Consider the following 14643-nt stretch of genomic DNA (forward strand, 5'->3'; position numbering starts at 1 on the left):
AAACAAATGAAACTAAATAATTAAACTATCGATAGCTGTGTTATAAATAAATAAAGTATATTTTCCTATTTATGTAAATATTTCAAGTTATATACGTACTTACGTGCATAATATACAGTGTTCATTGAATGTTATTAAAAAAAATGTACACGTTGTTTCAAACAAAAATGGAAAATGTTTATGAATAATTCGTAAAACAATCCAAAGAATTTTGTATACTAATAAACGTTCACATATTTACATCATTTTTAAATATTAAATATAGAATTTATATGATTTTTTATTAAATATTAATTTATTCGCGAAACAAAATAGTACAATCAAACATTTATTGTTAAAATTTTGTTTTAATACATTTGTAATAGAATTAAATATTAACAGTTATAAGTACCATACTTTGATGATACATGTAATTTTTTAGAGCCTGTTTATCATATTCATATTTTAAACCCTTTTGTTTTTATCACATTATATGCAAATATGTTATTATATTTTGAAACTTTTTATGTAAAATTTTTAATTATTTTATTAAATGTATAATTACATTGAGATTTTATAACGAAATAAAATATTAAGAATAACAGAATATTCCCTAAAACAAATATTAAAATATTTTGCAAATACTTAGACATGAGGTGATACATGTACAAATAAAAGAAATTAAACAATACAATAAATATAATTTCTGTATTAAATGTGATTATTAACTGTAACAAATTTGCACCATTTGTTAATATTATGATGGTATTAAATTTTTTGAATAAGAGTTTTCCCGCGCTTTTATACGTATAATAAATATACGGGCAGAATTTCAATGAAAGATTTTACCAATATGAATGATGTTAAATATTAAAGATTGATATTTTCAATCGCTTTTATATTTACATGTAAATAACAATTATGATATAATAAATAATAATTTAATTATACAAACAGTACTGAAAATACTAATTATTGTACATGAGATTTTGTAGATGATTGCAGAAAATATACTTTCATGTGAATGTAAAACGTACATATTTCATAATTTTCTTTATTGAAAAAATAACATGTAGAGTGAAATGTATATACTGCTAATATTAACAGCATTATATTTTTGATAATTATTTGTGTAACATATAATTGTTTTTATATGAAACAGTTTGTAACAATTTTAATAAATTTCAATTAAAACAATTTTAACCTGATGTTATTTTAAAGTATTTTATTTGTTGCTTAATAAAATAACAATGATATATATTGCAGAATATATTATAGAAAAATGTGTGAGTGAGAAAATTTAATATGTAGAAAGGAAGAAGGAACAGATACATAACTTGCGTCGCCACCGCGAGGTGTCAGCATTGTAGACGGTTCGCTCGCTAGCGGCCACCATTGTTGAAATTCTGCTTTGGTTGATGCCCTGACGATTTTTTCACGAAAAATCCTAAATTCGCCAGCCCCTGGCAAGGGCTCTGAGCGGGAGGTGCGTATTTCGTGATAATCCCGATACTATGCTGAGATTTTAGGAACCATCAGTGACATATTTTGTGACTAAAAGTCTATCGGAAAAACTGAGTGAAATCGAGTGTGCCCATCGATTTACGCAAAAGAAAGAGGTACCCATGTCCGTGTCGCACGTCTTGTCGGGGTGTTGGTGTTGTGTGCACTATCTGAATTGTGTATGATATGTGCGTGCATGCGTGCCGGTACAATATAACGCGTCTATTTCGTGCGTTATAGAATCTTTCGATTCTAGATCCTGTTTTTCAAAGTGAAAACTTCGATTATCCAAGTATCTAGAGTGTCAAATATTGTGGCATAAGATTAAAGATCACTTGAATTCCTTGTAATTTTTAAATAAGTGCACATTTCATATGTTAGTAGATATTATTCGCGCGTTATCAACGATAGTGTTCTCAGGTGTGGAAACTACATCCCTGCTTCGTTACTCTGTATATATATATATATATATATATATATCTGTGTGTGTGTGTGTCTGTGTGTGCGTGTATGTGTATACGTGAGTGCATGTGTATACGCATAGTTTTACGGTGTTGGATGCTTGTTTCCACGCTTTGCACGTTGTGCGTGCATAGGCGTGTATACGTATGAATTCACGTCATTGATATGTGTATGTATATGTGTATTCCTGTGTACTTTTTACGGGTGTACATGCGCGGCTTGGTGACTGTGTCCTTTTTGGTGTATATATGTGTCTGGTGCAATACATATGTACATACTACATGTTATCAGAATTCACGAAAAAGTACACGAACTCTGTTCTGCTACCACGCCGCCGAATGAGGAAATCGGGATACACAGTGTTACACTCGCATGCTCTTCACTCTTGCGGGTAACATCACTACAAAATACGTACAATGTTATTTTTTACGTTGTGGTTCTGTGGGAATCGTTCACTTTTCGTTTCAGTGCTATTCTGATAATGATTTTCAACATTGTCATATTAAATTTACAATTAAACAATTTGCAAATAGAGTGTAGTGCTGTAAAACATTTTTAAACATATCAACATTAACATCCTGGCAAATACTATGAATTTGATTCATTATATTCGTATGTTCTTTAATAGATCTTAAATGTTTTGTTATATAGACTTTATGTATATCATTATTTAAAAACTATAGTTACAAATGCTTTAAAACTATTGACATTTGTAAATTATGAAATGTAAATCTATTTATTACTGTTTAAACATGTAAACACTGCAAGTCTTGCAACAAGGATTTGCATTGTTTTGAAATATATGAACTATATGCATACAAACGTTTTCATACAAAATACTGCTTCTTTTAATTTAAAAACGAGTAATTTAAATTAATTATGTCCATAAATATAACGAACTTTTACATTCTTATAAATTCTTGTTTAATTATAAGTTTAAATTTTTACCTTTATACTTAATTGTTATTATGTTAATCAAAGTTTCAGTATTTTGTATTTATGTCAATAAATACATTAGCTATTTATTACTTTAAAGATATCATTAACCTTTTTTCATATCTTCTTATAATAGTTTCAGAAACTGGAAATAATTGTAGTTAAGTATTACAAGAAGAAGAAGTAAAAACTATTGACTCATATAATTTATTAAATAATCAATTTTATCAGCAAAAAAAAATATAATGAACAAAACATAAATATTTCAAATTCATTCTATGATGTGATTTGTCAAAACATATGGATTATTTCCAACAATGGTAAACATAATTATCAATAAAAAGAAAATTATATAGCTTTATTATGTGATAAAGTATTCAAGTATAAAGCATTCCTTATTCATGTAATTTCTTACATTAGCATATGCTTTCATTTGTGAATTTTATCATAAAATAAGAAAGTTATGGTTTTTAATTAGACATGCTAATTACAATTTTCATTTGCAGGGTCACGTATATCTGGAGTTGCCCCAAAATGGGTGCTATCAAATGATTTCATGTTGTGGAATTACATATGGGAGTTGCTAACACATAATAGCATATCAAATACATACAGTTCATGACACAAGAAGGAAGATATAAGTGTGTTGAATTTCAAATCGATATACTTTGATCAGTTTATAAACTTCTTACAATCAACAAACGATAAGTAATAAATTCTGATGCACAGAAGAAAACAATTGGTAAACATCTGGTAAAGTTGTAGTACCTGTCAGTGTGATTATAGTGTAAATAAAGCAACTAATTTATTGAATATTAACGAAGTTACAGCTCTCACATCAGTGCTGTTGAAATATGTAAAAGTGAAAACTTATTTAAAACAGAAGAAGAAGAAGAAGAAGAATAAGAACAAGAAGAAGTTTATCCTTATAATACTATTGATTGTTTTCACTATTGGGTGAAACAATCAAACATTATACAGAGTATTGCATAATACAAACTTCTATCTAACATTTTAAAGCACTATAAAAATATGTGCTTTCCCAAAAAACAAGTCATTTAATTTAGTAAAAAAATACTTGTAAGGTAATACAGAAGGTGAAGATAAAAGAAATCTGTGCAGATTTTTAGACACAAAAATATCTTGAAAAAATTGTGCCATTTTAGACCGAACAAATCATTCCTTTGATATAGAAGAGTGCTATAACACAAAGTACAAGGAAATAAGCTATGGTTTATTAGAATTTTTCGATCCAAGTAATTTATCTTATAACATAAAGATTAATAAAATTTCTAAATACAACGTATGTAAAAATTTTGAAAGAAATTCAAGTTGTATAATAAATGGATACTTGAAGCAAGAAATTAATCTTGCTTTCAATAAATATTTGAATAATAAAACTTCATTGTTTCTATATGACAAGAAAACTCTTTTTACATGTTTGTCTCTGAATATTAAAAATACTATTACTAAAAGTAAATTTTATTGAGACAAACAAGAACATTGTTCTGCAAGTGTTTGTGAATCAATATTAATAAGTAATTGGGAAGGTTTCAAGATGTCCGGACAATATCCAGGGCATAGCCGACCTCCGGTTGGTACACCTCCACCTCAAACAGTCTGGAATCATCTTACAATGACACAAGGTCAAGGTAAATTTTCAAATTTTATGTAATTCCTAATTTGAAATATTGCTGTTTTCCTTTATAGACTGAAAATAATTTGAACAGTTTCAGGTTTAAACATTCATCCAACAGCTTTGTCAGGTGCTGCGTTAAGTCCAGCTGGGTTTTATACGCATCCGTCTATAGCTAGAGCACCACAACTGACACCTCAACTTGCACATACTCAAGCACTTCCGACCTGGCATACACCAACTGTTCCATCAAAAAGTGTTACTCCAGCCAATACACCAGGAAATCCTTTATTTAGTTTACAAATGCTGGTAGACAATAGGCAGAATCAAAATCAATATAGAAATTCACCAAGTTCACAAAACACGCTAGATTTATCGTCTACGTCAGAAATTATTCCTGAAAATTATTCGCGAATATCCCAAGATATTCCAATAAGTCTGACTGCAAGAAACGTAGATAAGGGTAGTAGGAATGGAAATATAATTTCTCCTCCAATACCTCTGAATGGAGAAACTTCATCGGACAGTGGAATTAGTTCATCAGTTCCAACACCTAATTCTGTTAGTGAACCAGTTTCGCTGTCAACCAAAGAAGTTACAACGCCTAAAATAACAGTAAAAAACTTTGAAAGCAATTTAAAGGGTGTGGCAAATGTTCATGATAAGATAAAGGAAATGAATGTAGATAATTTTACGCAGAAAGTTATAAATTTGCCACCTAGTGTAACGATCGAAAGGGTAGTTCCGGAAAAAAAAGAACCTGATATCGCGAAAAGTAAAGATACATTAAGTGTTATTGCACAAGTGCCAAGAAATGTTTTGCCTGTTATCGTGAATCTTACCTCCAAAACGGATAAAGATGTGACAGATAGTTCAAAAAGTGAATTATCTTCGGAACAAGAACGGAAAATTGAAGAGGCAAGTGTGAGATCGCCTAAAAATTTACCAAAAAGAGGTAAAAAGGGTGTGGATTCTCTTTTAGAGAAATTAGAAGGTGGAAATAAAAAGCTTGGAAGTGCTGAAAATATTGGATCTGTTATTGTAATGCCAGTAGAAGAGAAAGATACGTCAAGTGTTAAAAGTATGTCCCCTGATAGACAAAAATCGAAATCTCCAAATAGAGAAGATGAAGTTGTATCTCCTACATTCAGTAATGATGATTCTAATGATAATACTAAACAGCGCAGGAAAAGGAAACTCGAAAAGCCAGTACGACTTAGTAAAGACTCGAAAACAGAAGTAGAAGATATGGAATTAGAACCTACAGAACCAATAGAACTTAGAATAAATGAATCAACACCAGAGGAACTGACAAGTGCTATCCCAATTGTAAAATTAGAAGATAATGAACGTATTGCTACAGCGGATCATAGAATATCTGAAAAGGTAGATGAAACTGTAAGCGAAAGAATTGAAGAAAATCAACCAATTAGAAGGCGCAGAAGTAGTGACAATATACCTCCTAGTTCAACTCCTTCGAATCAGAGGGTTAGAAGAAAATCTAGTGACGATGCAACTGAATTTGTAAAAATAACGAGTCCAAAGGTTGTAAATAATACAAATCCATTTAACGAAGTAGAATCAGAACTTGAGAAAATGTTTGCTGGTATCGTCGAGACAGAAGCGGATGTTAAAAAGGAGGAACCAACAACAGAATTTGCAAAATCTCAGCTTCAAGCTGGTAGTACAACTAAAACTGAGAGTCTAGAGAATAATATTCTACATACAAAAGAATTACACAGTGTTAATCCTACTGATGTTTCGTCCACCGTTGATACAAAATTATCTGGAAAAAAGGGAAAAAGGACTAAAGTTCAAGGAGGGAAACGAAAAATTTCCAGATCTTCTGAAAATATTTTTGGAACTGTCAGTAATGATATGCCTCAGAAAGACATAAAAAAAAGGAGACTGTCGAAAAGTTCGAAGAAACAAGATATTTCGAAGAAAACAAAGAAAAATATTAAAGTAGACGGAGTAAGAGAAGTAACGTACGATTCTGGATCAAATGCAAGTTCTATCAGATCTCGTGGTCCGGTGGTTCATGTTGAAGGTCCAAGAGATAGTCCTTTAAGTATTCAAGTAGTCAATGCACCCAGGGAAGAAGAAGAAGAGAAAAGTAAAGAGAAACGAAAGAGTGTGGGAAATGGTAGTGCGGGAAGGAGTAAGAGACTCAGTCATCAAAATGATTTAGACTATAGAGGTATATATTTTTAATTGCTAAATACTTTTAAGTTATTTAGAAATAATTTAACGATTTGAAACTACATATTGACTTGACTATAACGACTTGTTTTTCACAGGTAAAGTCAGTAAAGTGGGTCTTTTTAGTTCAACGTTGTCATCGCGTTATGACGCCCATACAACAGATTCTACCTGGGTCTGTGTATTTTGTAAACAAGGTCCTCACGCTGTTATACCTGGAGATCCTTCTCGACCACATCCTAATTTAGCTGGACCTCACATAGCTCCTGGAACTTACATTGTACATTATAATATATTTTTATAGTTAATCATTAATACGAATTGCAAGTGGTATTAGAAATAACTAATTGAATTACAGGTTCCAGCTGGTGTTTTAAGCGATTTATTTGGGCCATACTTAATTGGTAAAGAACGCTTAGAAGATGGAATTCTTTCAGCCGACGAGCAAGAGATTACTACTGAACAGAAAAAAGGTAGTAAGAATAAAAGAAGTTTGAGGTACGCTGGATTAGCTGATCAATTTACTGCAAAAATGGGTAAAAAGAAACGAAATTCCGTTGAAAGTAATACCAATGCCATATTTACTGGAATGACTGTACTCCCTGGAGAGGAACAGCGTTGGGAAGTTTGGCTTCATGAACAGTGTGCCGTTTGGGCAGCTGGAGTATACATGGCAGGTACAATAACTAACAACTGTTTCGCATATTTAAATCAATTAAAATGTATGATGTTGAAACATTTTAAACAGTAACATTTTATATTACAGGTGGTAGAGTAACAGGTTTGCAAGAGGCGGTGTGGGATGCAGCGAAGTCTATATGTGACTCTTGTGGTTTAACAGGAGCAAATATTGGCTGCGTTAAAAGAGGTTGTAAAGCTGTTACTCATTATCCTTGTGCGTTAACGAAAGGTTGGCATTTGGATACTAATCAGTATATACCGAAGTGTAACCTTCATCGAGTTACATGAAACTTCGGTGAGTTTGCCAGTAGAAATTATGAAGAAATAAATTTGTATTATGACATACGATTTTAATTTGAAGGACTGAAGAATTATTTTAAAAGACTACTATAATATTTGTCTATTAATTAAGTACATTAAAAGAAGTATTTGTACATAGGTACAGTACCGAGCACGGTAAGCTTCCCTAGGAGAAAAAGGCGGCCCTACTACTCGCTATAATATTAGACGTAAATAATGCATAAATAATTAATGAAAAATCATTCACAAAATCATAATTTTGAATATATTAATATTAATTGATATAATTTTCATATATTATAAAATTATATCAGTTTTTCTTAAATTATTGTTAATATTAATATATATATATATATATTAAAATTTTCTAATATACGAAAATTTATATCAATTTTTCTTAAATTATTGTTAATATCAATATCTTCAAAATTATGATTTTGTGAATGATTTTTCATTAATTATTTATGCATATATATATATGAAGTTGAATTTCGAAGTTTCAAAATTTATTTCTTAAAACTTTAAAATTTTAATTTCGATGTTCCAAATTTAAAAATCTCAAAATTTCAAAAAATATTGAATAAAATTTGCCTAGTTAAACGTCTACACGGGAGTAGTTGCGCCTTATCTTCCTGCCCTAGAGCAAGCCTGTCCAGCGTAGGGGCACCTCACGCGCCGGCTTCCCTTTCCATTCGTTCTATCGCGTAGCATGACTTCGTTGTCAAGGAAACTGCGTGACGCTGAGGAGACGACCATGACGGGCTAGAATTTTTGTAGTATGTACTGCGCAGAGGTGAGATGTTGCGAAGGCTAAGGAGTGCCTTCTGGGTCTGTCACGCACCCACACCATTTGACTTTGCGGTGTACATACAAGCGACGGGCTTAGTATGTATGAGCGTTTCGACCAATAACGCGCGACGGTTTAGAATGCGTGTGCATTAGGCGTGACTAGAAAACTCTGACCAATCGTACCCGCATTACTTAGCCTCCGCAACATCTCATCTCTACACAGTACAGTGTTGCGAACCCCTACCCAGAATAACGGTGGACCATGATGGGGGACAGCCTATGTTTCTCACGATCAGCAGATAACTTTGGACATGCCTGCTTTAAAACGCGGTCTTTGCTAGGGAAGCCTATGTTCAGTATTGTACATTAATAGGAATTTAATATTTAAATATTTTATTATTCATTATGTATGTACATATAATTTTTTTTATTTTATTGGTGAAAATTACACTTTGAATGAAATTTAATACTTGATTTATATTTTTCAGCATTTAACAACTGTGAAACGTTTTCGAAATCACACTTTGTATTATTCAATGCATGAGTGTGTGTTGAAATGTGAAAGTATAAATTCCAGATGTATAAAGGACAAACGTATGGTAATTTTACCTACTTTAAATATCAATATGCTCGATAGAAATATCTTCCAATGTACAGGATGTTCCAAAAAAAGGAATGCCATTATTGTCTTTAAGAGTTACAAATAAAAAATGAAAATTAACGGAAACGAAGAAATATAACGATTCTTCTCGTTAATTAAATTTAATTTTCTTGGCCTGTGGCCTTGAACGGTGGCCTTTTCGACCTAATATAAAAGCAAGATTTTTTAATTTAAAATTAAAAATTTACCTATAGGGTAGTTGAGTCGTTGCTGAGAAACAATGTTAATAAAAAGAAGGTATTTGCTTTTTTACTAATATTTATGCAACTTTGAAACGTTAAAAGTTTTCCCTAAAACATCATGTACGCAGGAACATGTACAGGGCATATTGTACCAAATTAAAAATTTGACAAGAATCGAAAGCATAGACTTTTCCATAATTGTATTTGTGTATATAAAATGAAATCGATTATTAATCAATTGAATGGAATTTGAACACTCACACTTTTTATAAGAAGTGTTAATAAAAAAAAGTATATAATAGACAAGTGTTCTCCTGTGAATGTAAGAAATCACGTGTAAATAACAAAGTTCTTATGTAAGAAAATGATTATTATATTATTATATATAATTTCAATGATATTGCAAGACTTTTTTTTTAGTTTTTTTTTAAGTTATATTATTTTTAGTAAGCATGTGTAGTTATGTTCTTAATTGCGCGGAAGTACATTTGGTGTAACGATACTTATTTTCACTATCACTTTTTTGAAGATTATGACATATAAATCTTATATAGGTGTAAATAAATAGATTTTTTGCTCATAAAATATTTTCCTTTATTCCTTTACCTTATCTGTATTATATAATTACACATTGAAATCATTTTCATACTTAAGGAGAACGAGCTCACATGTTTACTTAAAAAGAAAAACATTTTTAATACTTACCGTTATGCAAAATTATATTTTCAGAAATTGTACATTTATTTCAAAAATATTAACTTCTATCTCTCTCTGACATGTGACTATGACTTTGACTGTGAAACCATTGGTTACAATTTTAATAATACATATACCATTTAGAAGTTAAATTAATCGTTACATATATTAGTGCAAAATTTATTATAATGTTTTTATATTGTTTTTTATTTAAAACTGTTGTAGTCATATACTTCGTTATTATTGTCATTATCATTTTCATCAAATTCTTTAAAACCATAAAAATAGACAAATTTTTATAATAGTAATAATTTGTGCATTAAAGAGAGGTAATAATTTGCAGCAAAATTGTATATAAATATTCTATAGCATAAAATGTACATAACATAATTTGAATTAACACAGAGAAATTTAAATATTAAACATACACGCATATATATACATTCATAAACATGCTTTGTCCATTCGTTCATTCATTCATTCATTCATTATTATATGTATTTATATAACACAACAACAAAGTTTAACAATTCATTTTTAAGTACTAATTATATCAATTCAAAAATTAAATTGACATAAAGGAAATAATTCTTTGTACATACATATCCAGGGCAAGCCAAGTAAAGTGCTACAAATTTTCTTCAAAACCACAGCTAATATCTATTTAGTTCTTTTTCATACTGGAGAAAATATGAAATGGATAAAAGCCTAACGTTTCGCTGGACATCACTATTGTAACACTTTATTTGATCTATTCTGTATATGATGGTTGCTATATTGTGTATAGTAATGAATGTCTTGTAAACATTTGGACTTCATTTAAATTTCTCAGGACTTGGTTCATCATTTTTACACGAGGTGTAGGTTTTTTAAGAAAAGAACAAAGAACAAGTAACCAAAAATATTGCTTATTAGGTTTAATAAAACTAACATTGAATTGTATACAAAACGCTTATATCTTATACAATTATGTAAAAAAGAGAAGCGAAATTCTGTCTTAGATAAACAACTAAAATATTAATATTTGTGATATAAAAGAATTTCTGGATAGAAAGAATGTAACAAATAATTACTGTAGATCCCCCCTTCAAATTTAACTTCGCGTACAAAGGGCACTATTTACATTTTTACGTACAATTCAATTTATAGTAAGTTATACATTTTTTGTTTACTTATGCAAAAAATAAATTAATATTAAAATTGATGGAATTTTACAGTTCTCTTTGTACGCACAGTTTAATAGTATATAACAAATTTTGAAAGTGATGTGAAAAAATAATTGACAATTCTTCTTGTATATTTGACTTGTAAATTACAGAGATTTTAAAGAAATAGAAGAAATATGAAAAAAAAAACAATGAAGTGCAAAAGAACCTAAATATCACAATGCTTAAGCAATTTGTATAAAATGTAGATCTGTAAAATAAAACTGTCGTATTATGATATATAAGAGATAATAATTGCAAACTAAACATAATCACAAAAACAATTGTACATTATTTAAAAATAAGCCAATAAGGACTTTTTATTCCTGACTGTTGTATATCTTAGTTTGAAATTTTTTTCTGTTTTGTCCAATCCTTTTTTATTTTTTCATTTTTCTCTGAAATAATTTTAAACGTATACATTTCTGTGATCTGTATTACGAAGATTATCAGTTCTGTCATATTTAATAACATGAAATAGTAGAAGAAGTAAGAGTCAATACAATTAAATACAAAACTGTATAATATACATATACAGGGTGTTACCTGTAACGTTACTCACGATTTCTCACCTACTTGCAGCCATCTGACAAAAAAAAGTGTAGAACAAGAGTTGCAGGGTATGAAGTGCACAATAGATATTAGTAACAAAAATTTTGAAAACTGTTTGTTTTCATGGCGAAGTCGAGGTCACCTTGGGTTCAACAAATAGGACCATATATTTTTTTTGTTTACCATATTTAGAGGACATCGAGACGAATTCAAAATACATATTACATGATATTTTTACTAACATATTACTTGATTTACAGAAGTGGAAATGTAAAATATTTAGTTTTTCGTCGTATTTGGAAGTACGATCTTGTGTGGAAACAAAAGAGGACTAACGAAGGAACTGCAATGACGAAATAACGGTGGCCAGCTCGGTCCCCAGACTTATCACCACTTGATTTTTTTTTATCGGGATATTTACAGTCCGTTGTATATCAATCACCAATTAATAATATTGAAGAATTGCAAGAAAGAATCATCTCAGCATGCAGAGCTGTAGATCCAGTAAGTCTAACTGCAGCAACGCATTCAAACTTCTATAAAAGAGCAGAATATTGCGTCGCAGAAGGCGGAATGCATTTCGAACATGTAATTAAATAAAGTGCATTTATCTTATGTTCTAGTCGTGTGTTTACATTCAGTAATCTCTTCGGGGTCAAATAATGTTTGCACTATCAAAGTCAAATACGACGAAAATCTAAATATTTCACATTTACACTTCTGTAAATCAAGTAATATGTTAGTAAAAATATTATGTAATATGTGTTTTGAATTCGTCTCGATGTCCTCTAAATATAGTAAACAAGAAAAATATATGGTCCTATTTATAAAACCCAAGGTGACCCCGACTTCGCCATAAAAACAAACTATTTTCAAAGTTTTTGTTACTGATATCTATTGTGCATTTCATACCCTGCAACTCTTGTTCTAAAATTTTTTTAATCAGATGGCTGCAAGTGGGTGAAAAATCGTGCGTAACGTTACAGGTAACACCCTGTATATAAACAATACACCATAATATAAGTTCCAAGTCGAAACGAAACAATCTAAATTAATGAAAGTATAGACTGTTATGAAACTTTTACAAAATTCATATCTATCAATCAAAAGGAAAAGAAATTATATGTAAGAAGTATACAAATTTGAATTGTATGCACATACGATGACAGTCTCCGAAGAATTTTGTAACATGACAAGAAGGATAGTTTTTTAATCAATGATACTTGCTTTTTTTATGAAGTGTGACTTAGAGCATTTTTGTAAATATATTTAAATACATTAAATCTATAGTAAAAATAGATATTTTTATACCATGAGTATATCAATAATTAACCTTCTTTATAAAATACTCAAACTATTAATTTCATTTGATCTTCTTTAATAAGAATGTAGATATGTTATATTATACAAAAGTAACTGAAATAATAAATATTAATTACGTATCATGAAATAGATTTAATAGATAGCTTTTGTGTGAAATTTTGTATTTAGTAAAAAATATACATATCTATCGGAGGAACACAATTATTAAGAAAATTAATGAACATTGTAGGGAAAAAAGATTTTTTGCAAATAATAACAAGAACTTAGATATTTTATGAAGAATTATTATTACCTTTCTATCCTATGAAACCATCACAAAACATTTGTTATGAATATTTTATTTCGAATTTATTTTATTGCGTTGTATTTATTTTAAAAAAAATTGTGTAAATATTTTTATATTACAATAGTAATAATTTGCAAAATATAAAAGTAAATTTATTTTACATTGTTTATTTGTGTGTTTGGACTTGATTTATAATAATTGATGTATAGCAATGAATATTTCATTTGTTATTATAAAATATTTTTTTTAATAAAAGTAAAAAATTATGAAGTAAACATTTTTTTATTTTGAAGTTATGCTTCTTTTTACATACAGACAGGGGGTATAACGTATGTACAGTGTTATCAGTTAATTTCTTCAAAATTGTGGAATGTAGGAAAATCTTCCGTAAGTTCTTATAATTCTAAAAGATCTTCGACAGAGTGTCCTATGCTACTGTGTCAAGCTATGTCATTAGCTCTTTAGGGATGATGCGACATACGTAAGTACTGTGGGAAGCTACAAAGATTTCATTCGCAGGGAACGCTGCGCTGGTCTGATAGATCGTGCCCCACCAGACCTCTGTACTATTGGCTGAAGCGGTCATATCTATTAATTAGGCTTGTGTAAAACTAGAGAGCTGGCCAGCTTGCGCGGAGGATTCCCCTTGCTTCTGTACCGTCTCCGATGAAATCTTTCCAGCTCCTTACAGTACGACCGTTCTCAACTGCAATACTCGTAAGCTATGAAACGGGTATTCGGTAATGTTGCAAGCCACAACAAGAATACCCATCAAAATCGCCGCTAGAGAAATACACACGCTTTATTGTCAGGAGTCAGCGACCTTCGTCTCCGAATCCCTGTTACAAGTCGTACAAATTCCAAAGCAGCCGACATCCATGTTGGTTACCGGGGCCAGAAAAGCGCACGTGAGACGGGCACGTTCGTAAATCACCCTCACTGTGTACCTCCCGCACCGAAAAAAAAGAACAAGAAAACGATGATTTCGGTGTTCATACTCCCGAAATTGTTTTATTATGCGACCGGGTCTCCCCTTGATCTTTCTGGCTGGCTGCACCCGAAGGATTTGGTGCTAATAGCTTCAAATATGATGCGCTGAACTAGGCCAAGAAAACCTCGATGAGTCTGTCGCCCAGAACATCGTGTTCAGGTGGGTCATTTTGAAACCTATGGATGGGTCGCCTTCTAGAGACGAAACCACGAGGACAATACGCATGTTCCATTGCAGAGGTGCCGTCGATTTGTGGCAA

At 30.6% G+C, this 14643-nt stretch overlaps 1 protein-coding gene across 9 annotated transcripts; it reads left to right on the top strand.

Moving 5' to 3' along the window:
• Positions 1 to 1284: 1284 nt before the first annotated feature.
• LOC114881123 lies at positions 1285 to 9916 on the top strand. 9 transcript variants are annotated; one of them, XM_046287403.1, is made up of 10 exons: positions 1287 to 1598; positions 2236 to 2335; positions 3017 to 3200; positions 3387 to 3633; positions 3705 to 4532; positions 4611 to 6716; positions 6817 to 6998; positions 7077 to 7395; positions 7485 to 7694; positions 8977 to 9916. In XM_046287403.1, the coding sequence occupies exons 5-9, from the start codon at positions 4439 to 4441 to the stop codon at positions 7685 to 7687; spliced, it is 2904 nt and encodes a 967-aa protein (XP_046143359.1). In that variant the 5' UTR covers positions 1287 to 1598; positions 2236 to 2335; positions 3017 to 3200; positions 3387 to 3633; positions 3705 to 4438; the 3' UTR covers positions 7688 to 7694; positions 8977 to 9916. The 9 variants fall into 9 exon arrangements, with proteins under 9 accessions (XP_046143361.1, XP_046143359.1, XP_029053613.2 ...); XM_029197780.2 differs by having other exon boundaries at positions 3387 to 3622; XM_046287405.1 differs by having other exon boundaries at positions 1285 to 1598; positions 3387 to 4532; positions 4617 to 6716.
• Positions 9917 to 14643: the final 4727 nt, after the last annotated feature.

The sequence above is a fragment of the Osmia bicornis genome, chromosome 10 (assembly GCF_907164935.1).
Source record: "Osmia bicornis bicornis chromosome 10, iOsmBic2.1, whole genome shotgun sequence".
Classification (NCBI taxonomy): Eukaryota; Metazoa; Arthropoda; class Insecta; order Hymenoptera; family Megachilidae; genus Osmia; species Osmia bicornis.

Excerpts from the sequence above, each read along its gene's own strand:
- LOC114881123 (XM_046287403.1), top strand. The coding sequence starts at position 4,439 with ATGTCCGGACAATATCCAGGGCATAGCCGACCTCCGGTTGGTACACCT. Across the intron at positions 6,717-6,816 it reads AAATGATTTAGACTATAGAG|GTAAAGTCAGTAAAGTGGGT; the intron begins GTATATATTTTT and ends TGTTTTTCACAG. Across the intron at positions 6,999-7,076 it reads TAGCTCCTGGAACTTACATT|GTTCCAGCTGGTGTTTTAAG; the intron begins GTACATTATAAT and ends ATTGAATTACAG.